This window comes from Protopterus annectens, chromosome 1.part1, assembly GCF_019279795.1.
Source record: "Protopterus annectens isolate FY-2018-M chromosome 1.part1, PAN1.0, whole genome shotgun sequence".
NCBI lineage: Eukaryota > Metazoa > Chordata > Ceratodontiformes > Protopteridae > Protopterus > Protopterus annectens.
Genome location: NC_056726.1, coordinates 419782405 through 419799903, shown reverse-complemented (window position 1 = coordinate 419799903; position 17499 = coordinate 419782405). Strand labels below are relative to the sequence as shown.

The 17499-nt window shown below is 39.2% G+C and overlaps 1 protein-coding gene across 1 annotated transcript in view; it reads right to left on the bottom strand.

Moving 5' to 3' along the window:
* Positions 1 to 17499, bottom strand: part of ARFGEF3 (ARFGEF family member 3) — a 2280599-nt gene that overhangs the window by 585278 nt on the left and 1677822 nt on the right. Inside the window, exons 23-24 of the mRNA XM_044087095.1 lie at positions 4664 to 4805; positions 2960 to 3082 (exon numbers count right to left, since the gene is read on the bottom strand). Coding sequence (XP_043943030.1) covers positions 2960 to 3082; positions 4664 to 4805 — 265 coding nt within the window. The remainder of the gene's footprint in view (positions 1 to 2959; positions 3083 to 4663; positions 4806 to 17499) is intronic.

Genomic DNA, 17499 nt, shown 5'->3' with positions numbered 1-17499 from the left:
CTTGCTTGACCCTTTTCTCCTTCCAGTATTGCTGCTCCGTTTGGTACTGCCTACGCTGCTTTTATTTATCATGCTTGTTCTGTCTAATAGGGTGAAACCTTGGTTTTCTAGTTCCTAAATTATCTAAGAAGAAGATGGGTAGATGAAACAGGTTGCTTGATAATCTACATTCCTATCTCCTTGAATATCTCCTGGGGACTTCAAACAGGTCAGAGATGGATTGACAACAAGGCCTGGCTACTAAGAACAGTACCTGTGGTAACAACTCTAAAGAATGCAAAAAACACTATCTGATGCTCACCAACTTCTCTGTGGTTTGGGATAATTTAATACATTTCTTTCAGAGAAATATCTGCAATTCTCCAAGCAAAACCATCAGGCTGTCTGAAGAAATCTCTCATACTATCCCATATACATTTGATAACCAATGGTCCTGACATACAAAGTATACATCATTTCATGAAATCTTTCAAGGATTCTGTTCTTCTTATTGTTTGGCAGTGTATTAAGGCCTGGTACACTCTTGTATCTATCAAGTGAATCCACAAAATAACAGCACGGTCTACAGCAGGTTTTTGCATATTTCCTGAAACTGTTCCTGAATCCTACATGCCTAACTTTCTAGTGTATGGGGGCTGCGAGTCAGGTTTCACAGAGGTAGTTTCAGAAAAGCCAAGGATCTATGCTGGTTGATGCTGAACGGTTCACTGTCACTCTTTTTGTTAAGGGCCAGCTCCATAACTCTCCATCTGAAACATTCTTTCATGAAGTCATGGTTGCCTGTCAAAGAAACAGCCTTGGGAGGACCCCTTCAAGAAGAGGTTGCCCTTATAATGTATCATGAAACCTAAGGAGGAACTGATATAATCAGATAAGTTGGGGACCTACTTATTGAAATATGACCAGATAAACCAACAGTAAAATATTTATCATCCTCTTTCTTTCTGCTCTTTAGCCCACAGTGGAAGGGCCCAAGCTGACGGAGAAAGCAAGAGGGGCATACTTAAAGTGTCAAAACCATTTTATAACCAAAACCTGACAACTCTTCCAAGGGACTACACTTCTGGCTTTTATTCAGTCAACATCCAGACGGATGACAAAGATCTTTGGTGCTTTTCCCCAAACAGCAAGTGAAGGATAATCTTTGGCCATCCCTTGGACAGATTCCTTGTCATATGTCAAAAATCAGCAGATCTGTATTTATCAGATGAAGCTAAGATAGTGAAGTCTCCTCACAAGTGTTGCAACATTCTGCAGAATGATATATAATAGATAACAAAAATTAACACACTAAAACATGAAAACAATCGGTGGGGCAGCGCAGTGTCACCTGGTGAAATCAAATATAGCTGGGCTCAATCATTTTAATCCAAACATTGCCTCAGTAGCCTCTTCTTAAAGCCATTCAAACATAAAAATGCAATGTCAAAGTAATGAATTTCATATAGTTTTACTCAACAACATGACAGCCTTGCAAAGTCAGGTCAAAAACTGTTTTCTGTGAGGGTCTTTCTGAATCCCCCAGGATGGTCATTATCTATAACTGAATCTCGTGCAGCAAAAACATTCAAATGCCTCTCCTTAATAAACAAACAATTGCCTTTGCTTGGAACTGGCATTCTTTCCATTAAAATTTAAACATAAAACAAATATACAACAAAAGCTGCCATTAAAAAAGGAGTAATTAGTAGAGAATATAAAATATTGCATGAAAACTATAAGAATCAATTAGCAGAGGTTAGAAAGGACTGTGAAGAGAGACTGGATAAGCAATTCACAAAGAAACAATGTGAGGATATATGTATGTCTCCCAAATATGCAACAAAATTTATAAGATTTAGGATTTTTGCTTGCAAATGTTTGCATAGGTATTTTTATACCTTAATGGACTCCACAGAACTTTTCCTCAGGTAGACAGCATATGCTGGAAGAGCAACAGGGAAGAAAGAGGTAACGGGGAACGTTTTCTGGGAGTATGGCGAGTTGGCGGACTTTAAGGAATCCTGCAAGATGCACTGTCAGACATGCTGTGTGGGCAGACTGGTGTGATAACAGAGATTACTTTTTTGAGCTATGATACAGAATCGGAATTGCCTAAACATGGTAAGGCCTTGCTGTGTCTAATCATGGTGGCTGCCAAGAAGGCAATTACTAGAAAATGGAAATCAAAATCTAAACCAACTATACTAGAAGTAGTGAATATAGTAACCGAGATACAACAACTGGAACTGAAATCTTTAGAAAAGTGCAGGAGCAAACTACATAGGAAAAATGGGAATTGTGGGAATAATACATATAGGGGAGGTATGAGGTTTAAAAGAAGGCAGGACTTAAATGAGCTACGTAATGTCTGACTGAAAATTACTGGACAGATTATAAGTGATGTATAATTTTTGCAACTGGGAGTGTGTCAGCATGGTTTGTGATGTAAAATGCTTGCAACTTGGATTGTGTCAGTATGGTTTGTTTTAATTTATATAAATGTATGACTGCTTATGTCACTAGCGATGGTTTAATAAAGATGTTTCTTATTTAAAAACGGGGGCAGGAATTGAATAATTTTTGTAATGTTGCTTAGGTTATATGATACATAGCAATATATGTGAAACACAATGTTGTTAATTTTAACTTGTTAATGCAGTTTGATTATTTTTATATAAATGTAAATGTGCCTATGTCAAGAGTAATAATTCAATAAAGGTGTTTTACATTTAAACATAAAACAGAAATTTCTTCTAATTCAGAAAAAAAAACAGATTTTAATCACACGCTGCATAAAATACCTATTACATTAAGGAGTTCTACAACAAATTCTATGCCATGATGTCCTATAAATGGTATTAGGTCTGCAATTTGGGACAACAAGGCAACACTCAAAATATCCATGGAACATTAATGCCTGCTATCAAAGCATTTCTTGATGAACCTCAAATAACTATAAAAATCAAGTTTCATTCACCCAATCCTTTGACAAACTTCATAAGGCACATGATGTAGTCTGTAGCAGCATTGGCAAATACTTGAATGTTGTCTGTGTTCAGAAAAGCTTCAAATACGTCAAACACTGGAGCTTGCCGTTTGCCTATGAAATGACAATACAGTAACATACTTAGGTAAAGAATGCAAGAAGCAAAGATCTTTTTTTTATTTTTTACATTAGCACACAAAGATATGGAATATGATACTGAAGCATATAGTTCACCTTCCCTCTACCTTCATTGTTTTCCTATACTCTCCCCCTAACATTTCTTTCACTACACACTCAACCCCAAAACAAATTTCAGAATAACAGTTTCAGAATGACATTACATCTATTGCCATGAAGATCTCCCATGAAACCAACAATCGTTCACTGAAATCGTATTCACAACCTCCCTTATGTTTCATAGAATAAGCTGCTGCTTTTAACTAAGCACATAATGCCCTCTTCAGTCACTCAAAAATAAGAGGTATTTAAAACATTCTGACTTAGCTCTACCTCCCTCCTTTCTTCCAAGGTCTACACCTACAGGAATAGGATGCAGAGATCAACCTACTTTACACCTGCCTTTTTCTAGACACCTAAACCTCAGTTATGTACCTCAAGAAATGTGATCACCAACAATGCAGTACGTAACAGAGGGTTCTTTTGGTGTTCTCCATAGTCATCACTGACTTTTTTTTTACTGGTGAGGCTTCTTTTCCTATACCACAAACCCTGTAGCAGCATCTCCACTGCCATGCCACACAGTTCATATTTTTGGGATCTCCAATAATATTTCCCCAAGAATTTCTCCTGTTATGAGGCCATGCCATTGCTTATAGGTTCACAGGTGTGTACAAGACTAGTGACCACCAGGGCCTTTTTTAAGCCTAGCCATTCATCTCAAATCCCTGAACAAGTTCTGGTACCATTGTAAGTATAAGCAGGGGCTTGGAAGATGAATCAATTACAGGCTACCTGTGTCCATTAAAGACAAAGCTGCCAAACCAGGAATTTCCTGATCTCCATCCAATTGTCCAAGTTACACTTGAATTGGGTTAGGGAGGAACTCTGCTTCACATGGATGGGGAGCCTGTTCCACAGATGGGTAGTCTCTGGGATACATATACCTGTTTCTCCAACAGGTCCTATTTACACCACAGGCAAGGTTTATGTCTTCAGAACGTGTAATTCTGGTGGTGTTTGTTTTGCCAATATGCTGTATCTATGTTTCGGACGTCTGTGCACAAAATACATTTCTCTGCAAGTTTATGCAATGCATCTTAACTCTTCCACTTTTGGATAATGACACAAGACCCATTAAGACTAGTTGAGAATGCTTATCAGTTTCATTCCAACACCCTGCCTCTGCTCCACAGTACTACTGCTTTTCTACAGCTTTGTTTTAAGCTGTATGCAAAAAGGCATGCCTTCCCTTAAATCCTCTGGAATTCAGTTAAGTGAAATTTTTAAAAATATCTGAATACAGCAAAGTTCATCTCTGACATGAATGAAAAAAACACCTTTCACAACATCCAATAATAAAACTCTGATGTCAAAGCATACTGACTTCCCAGAACAATGTTCTCTTTCCTGTCAATGACATAATATTTTATTAACTTTAAGTCAGCAAATGCTGCAATATATAGAAAACAATACAACTTCCAAAAGAAAATTCTGCATTGTCATCTTAGCTCTTACCTAATGAGTAGTCGCCAACAAGGTACTCCTTGACATCAGCCTTGTTGCTGTGCACAGTTCTTAGGGCACTGAACAGGGGCCTCCAGCCAGACTGGATCTGAGGTGAGCAAACTTCAACCAGCTCTCCTATGGAAGTTATCACCTACAAGACAGATAAACAAATGCAGCTGAAAATAGCAACTTTCACATTCACACAAACTACATTTCATAAACTTTTCCAGTACCAAAATATATAACTAGATGTTGTACTTTAATTAAACATGTTTTGCTGACTACATATTTCGCATGCCACATATGTAGAGAAATTCAATGATTTAGTGATCAGAAAATCTGTACCAAAAGTTTATTAATGTGAAATGAGTCTACTCTATTAAGTTTGGGTAAGTTAGACATTTCAATACGCTGTGCTGGCCTTTTATAAATATTTTGACCTTTACAATGAATAATACAAATCTTGTAACTTTGTATTAATTACAGAGAACATTTAGTCTATTCCTCATCCAATCAATATGAAGGATGGGAGTGTTCAAATTTCCAATCAGATGTTATTTTGTAGGGAGTGGTAAGACCGGAAGAAGACAAGACAAAGGATTTCTAATCCAGTGCAGTGGTTCACAGAAGCAGTCACTATGTTGAAGCCAATGCACCTGATATAAAGAAAACAATGAACTGACAACTGATGAAAGTGCAGCAGTTCTCCTCTTGTTTCGGGATCAGGGAACACTATCCCCAGAAAAAAAAATATTTTTGAACTGAAACTGAAACTGAATAATTGCCTCTCACCTTTCGAATTTGCTGAGTTGGTCACTAGAAGATTAACCAATATATTGCTTACTATCACATTATCAAATTAAAAACTGACTACAAATTAAAAATGGCAGTGGTCATATTTATTTAATAGTGTGAAGTAGCAATAATGAAAATTAAAACAATGTTTAAATAGTGGCAAAGCTTTTCAGTTAAAATGCTTTTTTGCAATTTATATACTTCTTTTATATCATTCTAGGCATTTTAGGACTCTGTCTCTTGAATAAATGATCTGCACATATTAGCATAAATCTTTGTGGATCAAAGCACTAAAAAATACCAGAATAAATACAGAACGCCTGCTAATCTTGTTACTGTGATTTTAGTGAACTATCACTTTAAGAAGGCCAGAGCAGAGATCAAGAATGCCTACTTCTAACACTCAATAATGGAGAGTTTCATTTTAAGCAGCATGGTTATATTACAGAGCTGTATGGAATAAAGAGGATTATGATTGGGTCTCTATGTGGTGGTGCTGCGGTAGCGTTGTCGCCTCACAGTAAGACGTTGTCCTGTTCGATTCTCAGCTAGAGCGTCTTCTGCGTGGAGACATGCATGAATGGGTTTACCTTCGTTGAAGGTTGTGCGTCAGAGCTGGCAACTCGGCACGTAAAAATCTACTGCCAATCATTAGCGGACCGGAGTTCCGCTGTGGTGACCCCTAACCGGGAAAAGCCGAAAGACACAACAACAACATCATGATTGGATCTCTCTGTATAACCACTGTACTGTCTGTTCAAGACATGGATGCCAACAAATTCACTTTGAGAGTGAAGCTTAAGAAGTGAATATTGGCTTCCATGTCAAGAACACAGCCGGTTACAATCAGAGAGAGGCACAATTACAATTCTTTGTAGTGTGTGGAAATTTCTCTGCTCCATGCACTACCAGTTACAGGGAACAAAATACAGGAGCATAAAGTGCTTTAGCATCTTTCAAAGCTTGTACAACACTTTGGCACTATAAAAAAAAAGCGGACAGTAACAGTGTTCCTCTGAAAAATTAATAACTTTAAAATACACTGTTACAACTGGGTTTTGTACTAGGGAAACACTTAACATGCTTATCTTTTTTTCTAGAAATCAGAGCATAATTTTGGTGCTCCATATACTAAAAACCCTAATATCTCTCTCCGTACCAAAGCTTGTGAAACAGAATCATCACAGTATTATTACCCTGGCAAAGAATCATTTAGTACATAGAACCTAGTGTACATACTTTTAGGAAGAAACTGTTGGTTTTACCTTTTTCAAAGTAACTACCACTTACAGCGTTGAGCTACTAAGATGTCCTGGATAAACAAAGAGCATATACGAGTGACAAAGGCAACTCAGTTACTTAAAACAGAAAAGTATATTAATATATTATACACAATTTGTGATACACAACACTGCTCAACTGTAAACATACTTCAACTGCTCTACATGTATGCATATTGAAAGTTTTTTTTTACTCGGACTAGACACCTCCTGTTCAAAAAGGAAGAAATGGCCATCAGTTTGGGGCAACTTCTATCTGGTAGAGTAAAAATTAATTTCTTTTAAATGTACAAAGTTTGCATTTGTTATAAGTTATAAAGGGCTGGGCATTCTGAAAAAAATGTTTTTTGTTAAGCAAAAAGTTGCAAAACATGTGAGACAGGCTGAAACGGAGATGAGAAGAAGCAACTTCATAAAATATCAGCCTACCAAATAGTGTGTGCATGCAAGCTAAAAGTTGAAAATATATACTTGTTGACATTTATAACAGATGGGAGTAAAAGCTTTCTATCATGTTTACCCTATCCATATTATCATGGAATGGAATACCTTTAGAAGTACAGACAGCAATCAGAGAATACTGAATTACATTAAGAAGTGCAGGGTGCAAATAGCAATGTTACAGGAGACATTTTTGGATAGAAATCTGATTGTATTTGACAAATTATTTTACGAGGGGCATTTAGCAGAATATCAGAGACTAAGGAAAATGGAAGTAATAATACTGACCATTAGAAGGGCCTCCAATAATGATGGAAGAGGAAAAAAGGCAATGATAGATTTATGGTAGTAAGGGGTAATTGGCAAAGGAGGAGGATTACACCGGCACATATTTACATTCCACCTAAAACTGCTATTATGGTGTTTAAGTAATAAGCTTTCAGCAGGGGGCTGATGCCTGATACACAATAGTGAGGATGTACCAGTGGGACTTAAGAAGGGGAAAATATACCAAGGGTATATTTCTGAAGAAACATATGAGAATATTTGGTATGGTAGATGTGAATTCAGTAAAAGGTACACAGAATTTACAAATTATTCCCCAAGATGCAATAACTTGGCTACACTAGATAGAAATTATATTTTACAGGAGTATGTGTATTTACTTGAAAACTTTCATGCATATCTAATAACTATTTCAGAACATGCACCAATAAAATCCTCAATACAAACTAAGATAAGGATGCAGAGTAATGAAGTAAAATGAGACAATGGCATTTTCTTACTTATCTATTAAAAAGAGAGGAATTTAAGGAATGGTTAGTGGAAATGATTTGAGAGTTATTAGGGAAAATAGAAACATCTTCAGAAGGGATGGCAAGTGACCGAGACAAAATGAAAATGAGTTTAAAAACACTGTAGAACTAAGACAGAAAGATATGAGAAAAAAGTAAAAGGAATTATTTAGACAGTTTTAAGTAGTGCAGAAAAAAGGGACTCTTGCAGATGGAGAAAAATGTGGAATGATAAAGGGAAAATAAGAGAGTATTTGGATAATGTGCATGAGTTTAGAAAGGTTACGGTTAAGCACATTTTTTATAAAAACTTCAGAGCACAAACACCTTTTAGCAGAATGAATGAAGTAACAGAAAGAAGAAAGGGTTGTTACCAAACTTAGGCAGCATATAACAAGGAAAAAACAGCAAGTTATTCTTATACAGGTATTGGAGGTATTCCGAAAATTTTATGAAAATTTGTATGAAGCAGAGGAACACAGAAACCAGTAAAAGGCACAAATTGAATATTTATGGAAGAATTGATTGTGCTAATGTTAAGAGAAAGATGAGTCTCGATAATTAACATGTAAGATGATGTACAATCAATCAACAGGGAAGGCTCCAGGAAGAGATGGCATTCGGTGGAAGTTGGGAGTGAAGAATGTAGTAATAATCTGTAAGGTTTTGATAATATTTTAAAAGCGGGCAAAATTTCAGCACCTTGGAGAAAGCTGTGGTGTCTATATTACCCAAAGAGGGTAAAGATCCTTCAGATCCAGCTTCATATAGACTAATTTCAATTTTAAACCAGGATTATAAAGTGTTTATTTCTCTACTAGCTATCACAATAGCAAAGGTTTTGCCAAAATGTAATGATATGGATCAAAATGTCTTTGTGGAAGGGGGGGGGGTTAAGCAAACATTTCCCAACATGAGTAGAACAATGATAATCCAAAGGAAGCAGAATGCAAAAATAATGCTATTGTTAGTAGGTTTTGATGCACAGAAAGCATTCAATAGAGTTGCCTGGGATTTTATGAGTAGAACAATGGTAGCATTCACATTGCCAACGAGAATCTTCTTCTTCTTTCGGCTTTTCCCGGTTAGGGGTCGCCACAGCTGATCACCTGTCCGCTCATGATTGGCAGTGGAGTTTTATGGTGTCGAGTTGCCAGCTCGACGCCCAACCTTCCACTGAAGGCACACACTCACACCTAGGGCCAATTTGGAGTGTCCAATCCACCTACAGCATGTCTTTGGGATGTGGGAGGAAACCGGAGCACTCAGAGGAAACCCATGCGACCACAGGGAGGACATGCAGACTCCACACAGAAGGCAACCCAGCCGAGGATCGAACTGGAGAACCTCTTGCTGCGAGGCGACAGTGCTAACCAATGCACCACCGTGGCCACCCACATTGCCAAAGAGAATAATGTGGTTAATTACAAGGATATATGAAAGTGTGAGGGTTCCTGAATGACTAGCTGTGTCTGAATAGAGAAACCAGGCAGGGATGTCACCTTTCCCCTTTGTTATCTTGTTTACAATTAGAGCCACTATCTCAAATGCAAGGATACAGTGAGAATGATAATCAAGAAAAGTTAGCATTACTTTACGGCATTACGTAGCACTTGATAAATCTAGAAAAGGATGCTTAGCTGTTGTAGAATGTACAGGAGACAGTTTCAAACGTTTCTCAGATACAAAATAATGATAAAACAAAGGCTACAGTGGCAAACTATGTACACACTCAATTGTTTTACAATACTCATAATTAGGAGGATGTGATAAGATGAAGTATTTAGGAGTATGGGTTAAAAAAGATCATGTTAAAGCAGCCAAGGATATGTGGGAAGAAAATAAACCAAAGATAATATAAAAACTGAGAATCTGAAAACTCGAGTATGGATACAGACAGTAAGATACAACCAGTAAAAATGATTTTTAGTTCCATTAGTTTTACATATGCTCCAGTCAGAGTTTTATGAACTAGAGAAGTTGTTATGGACAACAAGTAATAAGTTGAAGGAATTTATTTGGGAGGGGAAGAGGGCAAGAGTCAAATGGGATAAGTTGATTCTTCCCTAAGAAAAGGGTGGTTTAAGATTAACAGTTTGAAGAGATACTTTACGGTTATACATTAAAGGCTCATATACATAAATGCAGGAGATTATAAATCCAAGTGGAAGGGGGTGATGATGACGAAACAAGGGAGGCATTGAGAAATAAGGAAAGAGTGGGACTTTGGATGCAAGTTCTAAAGGAGAACACTACCACCATGCAGAATATTACCAACTAGCAGAGAATATTCTTAAGAACTAAGCCAATACAATAATGGAGAAAGGAGATTTTTTTTCAACAGAGCTGACAAATTCTGGTGTACTTTAAACAGGTAAGAGGAGTCTGGGATCTTCTGAAGGAAACTAGCAAGGGAACCAAGGTATTAGCAGCAAATAACTAGAAAGGGAAGATAGACAGGGATGAAGCTTGGAACATATATTAGAGACTGCCTTCCCTACCATGGGCTGATAAGGTATTAGCAAAGAGAAAGGATAGGAGGTGCAAAGTGAAAGAAAAAAGCAGCTTTGGTAAAGTTTTTAGTTTGAGTTCGGAACAGAAGCTGCTATTAAAAAGGGGCTATCTAGTATGACATATAAAAACATTGCATGACAACTTTAAGAATTAATCAGACGAGGCTAGAAAAGATCGGGAAAGGGGACTGCAAAGACAATTTACAAAGGAACAAGAGGGACACCTGTATGGCTCTTAAGTATGCAAAAAAGTCCAGAATGTTTGATTTTTGCATTCAAGTGTTTGCAGTGGTACTTTTAAACTGCAAAAAGACTTCAGAAAAAAAAATTCCTCAGGAAGATAGCAAATGCTGGAAGTGTGAAAGAAAGAGAGAGGCAATTGTGGACATGTTTTGTGGAAAGATGTAAAACATTCCTTAGAGTACTCTTGTTAGAAATATTTTTGAGCAAATGGTTGTAACAAAGGAAACAATTATTTTGAGCTGAGATACAGGGCTTGAATTGCCTACACATAGAAAGGCTTTGCTAAGCATAACTGGCTGCCAAAAAAAAACATTTTTTAGAAAATGTAAATCAAAATCTATGCCAACTGTAACTGATGTACTGAACATTGAAAAGGACATAAAAGTAGTGGAGTTGGGATCTTCAAAAAAGGGAAGGAACAAATTATATAGAAATAAATGGAATTTATGGGAACAATGCATGCAGAGTAATGTTCAGGAGGAGAGAAGTTTACGTGAAGGCAGGAACTAAGCAATTTACATAATGCTTGAGTGATTGAAAATTGTTAAAAATAAAATGTACATGTGACTACATGTTAAAAATAAACTGTATACGTTATACTACATGAAAACAATGGAAGATGTTACTAATGTATCAATAGCCAAGTCACTGATTAAAATGTGATGATTTTAAAAATATGGAGGTTATGTCTATTACTGCCAATTGATACAATAATTAAGAGTGAATATGGTTGTGTTCAGGACTGTCGGCGGACACATTTTTTCTGCAGCACCACAGTAAACAGTTAAGACAGGTGAGTCTTGTCAATGTGAACATGAGAATAAAACCTCAGTTTTTACAGGAAACTCAATCTGGCTAAGAAAGAGAAGAACACTGACTTAACCTCACCCCTAAAAGGCCTAACTAATCTTGCTAGGCCATTTGAAATCTATGAATCACATGTAATGGGCATGGACAGTGCCAGCCTTTGGTCAACTGCTGCCCCAGGCAAAAGAGCTCTGCAGGGTACCCCCCACATCACCCGGTGCCCCGATCCTGGTCTATCTACACCGTCCAAATTACCTTTTTCTTCCTTTCCTTTGTCTCACAGTCTGTCTTACTCTTCAGTTTTTCCTGTATTTCCTCAACATATTTTAAAGAAGCAATTCCTTTACTACAAAAAAATAAATAAATACTGGAAAAGCATCCCTGCTAGACTGGCACCCTAGCTGAGCCAGTCCTATCTCTAAGGCTGGCTATGGGCATGGAACATAAATATGAAGAAAAGCATTACTGCTATTTTAAACAAGGTGAAAAACATCAAGCAACAGTAGACAAATAAACCAAAGAAGCTATTTAGAAACTGTAGACAAAAACATCTTAATTACTGTGGGCAAAAAATGTGGGCAATCTGCACCCCTATTAAGAGGTTCACTATGGGGAATATGGCATAAATGTAATCAGTTTATTATTTGTTTTTGCTTTTAAAAAGCAAACAAAAAAAGCAATCTTCCAGTGGAAATCAGACATCAGCCTAATCAAAGGAAAGAACAGTCAAGTCTTTCTACTTCCATGGACCAAGTACTAACTACCACTTTCAGCATGGAAAAGTAGAAGAATGGTGCTCAGTTTAGGAAAGATGGGCATTACCAACATTGATTTGGATTTCCTACATTGGTTAAGATGTTACAGCTAACAATAGACCCTCAGTGACTTACTGGATGGAGTAACAAGAATAATTCCTAGGAAAGGTATTTACACGTGGAAGAACTGCTATGTTCTATGCAGTACAAAATGGTCACAGCTTGCTGCTCAACCACAAAATATTGTTAGAGCTAGGAATAACAGAAGTTAAGTGCATTAACAGTGTTCCTTAACATACTCTGCCCATGAAAGACCATCTCAGGCAATGCTAGCCAGACAGTTAGAAGACTGAGGACTTCCCAAGATCATCTTCACATCTGATCCAGATTTTAAACTATTGCTTAGCCACTCTGGCACTTTCCTCTTCAGATCCACAAGAAAGTGGAAATTGAAAGTACAGTTGTGTACACTTACCATAAATGTAGATGATCGAGTGTATGCACTGTTGCAGTCATTACATTTGGGTTATCTGCTTGCAGGTAGTCCTCAGTTGGCCTGATTAACAAAGTCTAGGGTCCTGCGTCGGTCGCTGTCCCTTCTTCCATGACGTCAGGTCGTCAGGGGTATAAAACATGCAGCCAACGCCATTACATCAGTTTTTCTTGCCCTAGATGTCAGGTGCCCCCCTAATGAGGAGCAATTAAATATACAAGTACAATGATATACCTCCAACTAAAAAAGCAAATACACCAAAAAGGCTTTTAAGCACAGTAAAGGAAAGTAGAGGTATAGCCAAAAGAAGTTAGGGGGCTGGAGGGAGGGTAACCAGGACTGCAACAGTGAATACACTCGAACATCTACATTTATAGTAAGTGTACACAACTGTACTATGTTCTTCGTGTTTCACTCAGTCATTACATTTGGGTAAATTCCCAAAGCTATGGTTGGGAGGTGGAATTTAGATAGCATTAGGACCAGCTATAAGGCACTGCAAGACTGCAGTGACAAAGCCAGCTTTGGATTTAGAGAAAATTGGCAAATGATAATGCCTGGTGAAAGTATGCACAGAACTCCAGGTGGCAGCTTCAAGGACGTCCCTGGTAGGGACGCCTCTGAGAAAGGCTGTAGAGGTAGATGCAGCCCTGGTGGAGTGAGGTCTGATCCCCTTGGGGGATAGGTTTTCCATGGTGCTTATAGCAGAAATGAATGCAATGGCCTATCCATTTAGCAATGGTTGGCTTTGAAATAGCCTTCCCCTCTGCCCCTACAGAAAATGCCACCAGCAATTGTTCATATTTCCTTTGAGGTTTAGTCCTGTCCAAGTAGAATCTAAGCATTTAAGGAATGCAATGTCCATTCCCCTTTGTTCTGTGGATTGGGAAAGAAGGTTGGCAAATGAATATACTGATTAAGAGCCACACTGGATACCACCTTGGGCATGAAGGATGGATTGGTTCTAAGGGACACCCTGTCCGCATGAAAGGTGATGAAAGGCTCCACTGTCATAAGGGCCTGTAATTCAAATACCCTACTAGCTGAAGTGATTGCTAAAAGGAAAGCTGTTTTCCAAGAAAGAAATCTTAAGTCTGCAGTAGCCGCTGGCTCGAAAGGAGGTAGAGTGAGTTTCTCCAAAACAAAGTTCAGTTCCCAGGCTGGGGTTGGAGCTCACCTGGGTGGTCTCAAATTTTTGGCCCCTCTGAGGAACTGCTTGAGCAGTGGATGAGAGAAGAGGGGAGGTTCTGTGCTATAATGAGCTGAAACGGCTAAGGCGTGGAATTTAATGGAGGAAAAAGACAGGCCCTTGTGAAGCATCTCAGTTAAGTATTGTAAAATCTGAGGTAAATTGGATGCTGCTGTGCTCATCCCTTGAGATTGGTTTCAGGCACAGAATCTTTTCCATTTTTCAGTATAAAATTTTCTAGTACTAGGCCTTCTTGCCTCTAAAATGATATCCATCACAGGATTACTGAGGGATGGTAGAGGAGAGATTATGTAATTAGCCAGGCTGCAAGGTTCAGTGTTAGAAGCTGAGGGTGCAGAATCTGGTTCTCCTGCTGAGACAACAGGGAAGGAGTCTGGGGCAGGTGCCATGGGGATAACCGTGACACCTTGCGCAAGAGGGGGTACCAGTGTTGGCGTGGCCAGTTTGGAGCAATCAAAATCATCCTTGGTTTGTCCTGTTTGATTTTTAGTAGTACTTTGGAAAGCAGAGGCAGGAAGGCATAGAATGATAGGTTTTTCCAGCTGAAGGACAGAGCATCCACTTTCCAGGCTTGTTTGTGGCGAGTCCTTGTACAAAATTTGTCCAATTGGTAGTTCTGGGGAGAAGCAAACCGGTCTGTATCTGGGTTCCTCCATTTGTTTGTCAACATGTTGAAAATCCTTGGTTCCAGTTTCCACTCGTGTGGGTCCATGAGGTTTCTGCTTAGTTCGTCTGCCAGTGTATTTAATTTTCCTGGCAGGAATTGAGCTTGTAGGTGCACTTGGTAGCTCAAGGCTTTGTTCCACAATGCCATGGCTAGTCTGCAGAGGGGGGTAAGAATGTATATCCCCTGCTTCTTTATGTACCACATAACAGTGGTGTTGTCTGTCTTTACCATAAGTTGTCTTGGAAGAATGTAGTCCTTGAGGGCTGTCAGAGCATTCTGTACAGCTAACATTTCTTTTTGATTGACATGCAGGTGCATTTGACTTGGGATCCATTTGCCCTGAATGCACTTCCCTGCCAGGTGAGCCCCCCCATGCATAGTCTGATGCGTCTGTTGTTAGGGTTTGGGCAGCAGGGGGTGGTGTGAAAAATAGTCCCTTGTTTTGGTGGTAGGCCTCTGTCCACCAAAGGAATTCTAGGCGTAGGCAATGTATGATAGGAATCACTGCTTCTAGATCCTGAGAATGTTAACACCATAGGCTTTTTAGATACCACTGTAGTTTCCTCATATGCAGTCTTGCATATGGAATTAGAAGAATGCAGGAGGCCATGAACCCAAAGGTTTGCAGTATTTGTCTTGCAGATAGCAGGGTTTTTGTGGCCACTTGTTTGAAGTAGGTTGTCAAATGAATTTGTTTCTCTGGTGTGAGGTAAGCCATCTGGGAAGTTGTATTTAAGCTTGCTCCCAGGAATATAATTTGTTGACAGGGTACCAGGTGTGACTTATTTTCATTTATGGTGTACCCCAGACAAGTTAGAACCCTTTGTACAAAGGCCAGATGATTCAAAAGTATGTCCTGGCTTTCTGCCTGAATTAAACAATCATCCAGATATAGGTATATTTGAATATTTCTTTGCCTGCAACATGCAATAACTGGAGCTAGGCACTTTGTGAATACCCTGGGTGCAGTAGATAAGCCAAAGGGCAGTGCAGAGAACTGATAGTGCGTGTAGCCTGCTTTGAAGCGTAGGAATCTTCTGCAAGATTCCCTGATTGGGATGTGCAGGTATGCTTCTTTTAAATCTATTATTGCCAACCAGGCATCTTTGCCTAGCATAGGAAGGAACTGAATTTTGGAATCTCCAAAAAGGTGTTTAGAGTAGGCAGGTCCAGGATAGGACACCATGAATTGTCTTTTCTGGGTACCAGGAAAAGTCTTGAGTAGAAACCTTGTCCCTTTTCCTCTTCTGGTACTAACTGAATAGCCCCCCATGCTTAAGAGAGAAAGTACTTGCTTTTGGGCTTCTGCCCATTGATTTGGGGGTAGGCCCGGCCACCCGTTTGGTGTTGGCAACATGTGGAAGTGAAATCTGTATCCCTGGGACACTATATTTAAAACCCATTTGTCCTGGGTAATGAGTTCCCAATTCTTTGCACGAAGAGCAATCTTTCCCCCCATCAGTTGATAAGTGCTTGGAAATTCTAAAAGCAAGTCATTGAGACAGTTTACCATGGGGGGGGGGGGGTCTTATTATTCCCAAATTTGGAAGTGGAGGCCCCCCACTGCTTAGTTCTGTGTGTCCCTTGGGACTGAAACCTGGGGTATTTGCTGTGTCTGGGTTTGGCTTGAGAATACCTGGAAGGGGCTGGAAAGGACCAATTCTTAGAGGGCCAGTGCCTACTAAATCTAGGAGGCTGAACTTGTAAAAAATCTTTCACAGTTTGCATAGATTTAGCTTTTATCTTCCATCTTTTTAAGAACTTCCTCAGCCTTGTTGCCAAACAGGCGGTCCTGATTTAAAGGAGCATCCAACAATTTAGTTTTAACATGATGAGGCAAAGACTGCTCCTTAAGCCAAGCATGACTTCTGAGCACAGACCCAGTAACAGCAGCCCTGCAAGAGGCCTCTAATGAATCAAAACCACATTGCAAAGTATACTTTCCAACTTGTTCAGCAGAATGCATTAAATCCTGTAATTCTTTATTTTCCACATAGTCAGGAATCAACATCATTTTCTGTTTAAGCAGTCCAATAACATATTGCTGATACTTTAACATATGAAACTGTCAGTTTAAAGCCCTAATGGCCAAGGTTGCAGAAGTGTAAACCTTCTTACCCCATCTATCCAGCGCCCTGGAGTCTCTAACAGAAGGGGTAGGATTTTTAGCAGTAGAAGCCTTAATGCCCTTGGGCCCCTGTGAAATAGTCTCTGGATCTGCAATAGGATTATTAAAAAGGAACTTGTGGAACTCAGGGACCCTGTAGTATCTTGTCAGGTTTTCTGGGAGCAGGATGCAGGGTATCAGGGGCCAAACTAGATTCCGAAAAAGCATCATCAACAATGTCTAGTACAGGAGGAATAGCTAAAGGCCTATGCTGAGGTAGGGGAAGGAAATCCCTAAGCCTCTTTTTTGAATCAGAAAAATCCTGGCTTTCCCAGTGGAAATGCTCCCTTAGAGTATGTAAGGTTTCCCCAAAAGAAAAATCCTCGGGGGGGGGGGGGAGCAGAGGGAATGGAGTCCTCTGCATCAGAATCTTCATAAGTAGATAAGTGCAAATCCAGATCGTCAGAAGAATCAGAAACAGAATCTTGATCAGAAGATTCATAATCAGCTTCAGTCCTAGGCCTCTTAGAAGGGGGGGGTTGGCTACCCCTGATTAGAGTTATTAGATCTTCAGCCATCCTTATCATTTGTTTCTTAGGCATAAAGGCCTGAGCATGTAGCCTGGGCATCGTTTTTTTAGGCATGGATCGAGATTTAGGCCTAAGTAAAGAAGGAAGCGTCTGTTTAATATACAAGTCCGTAGGCCTGAATACATCCTCAGAAGCCGGTGCCTGCACAGC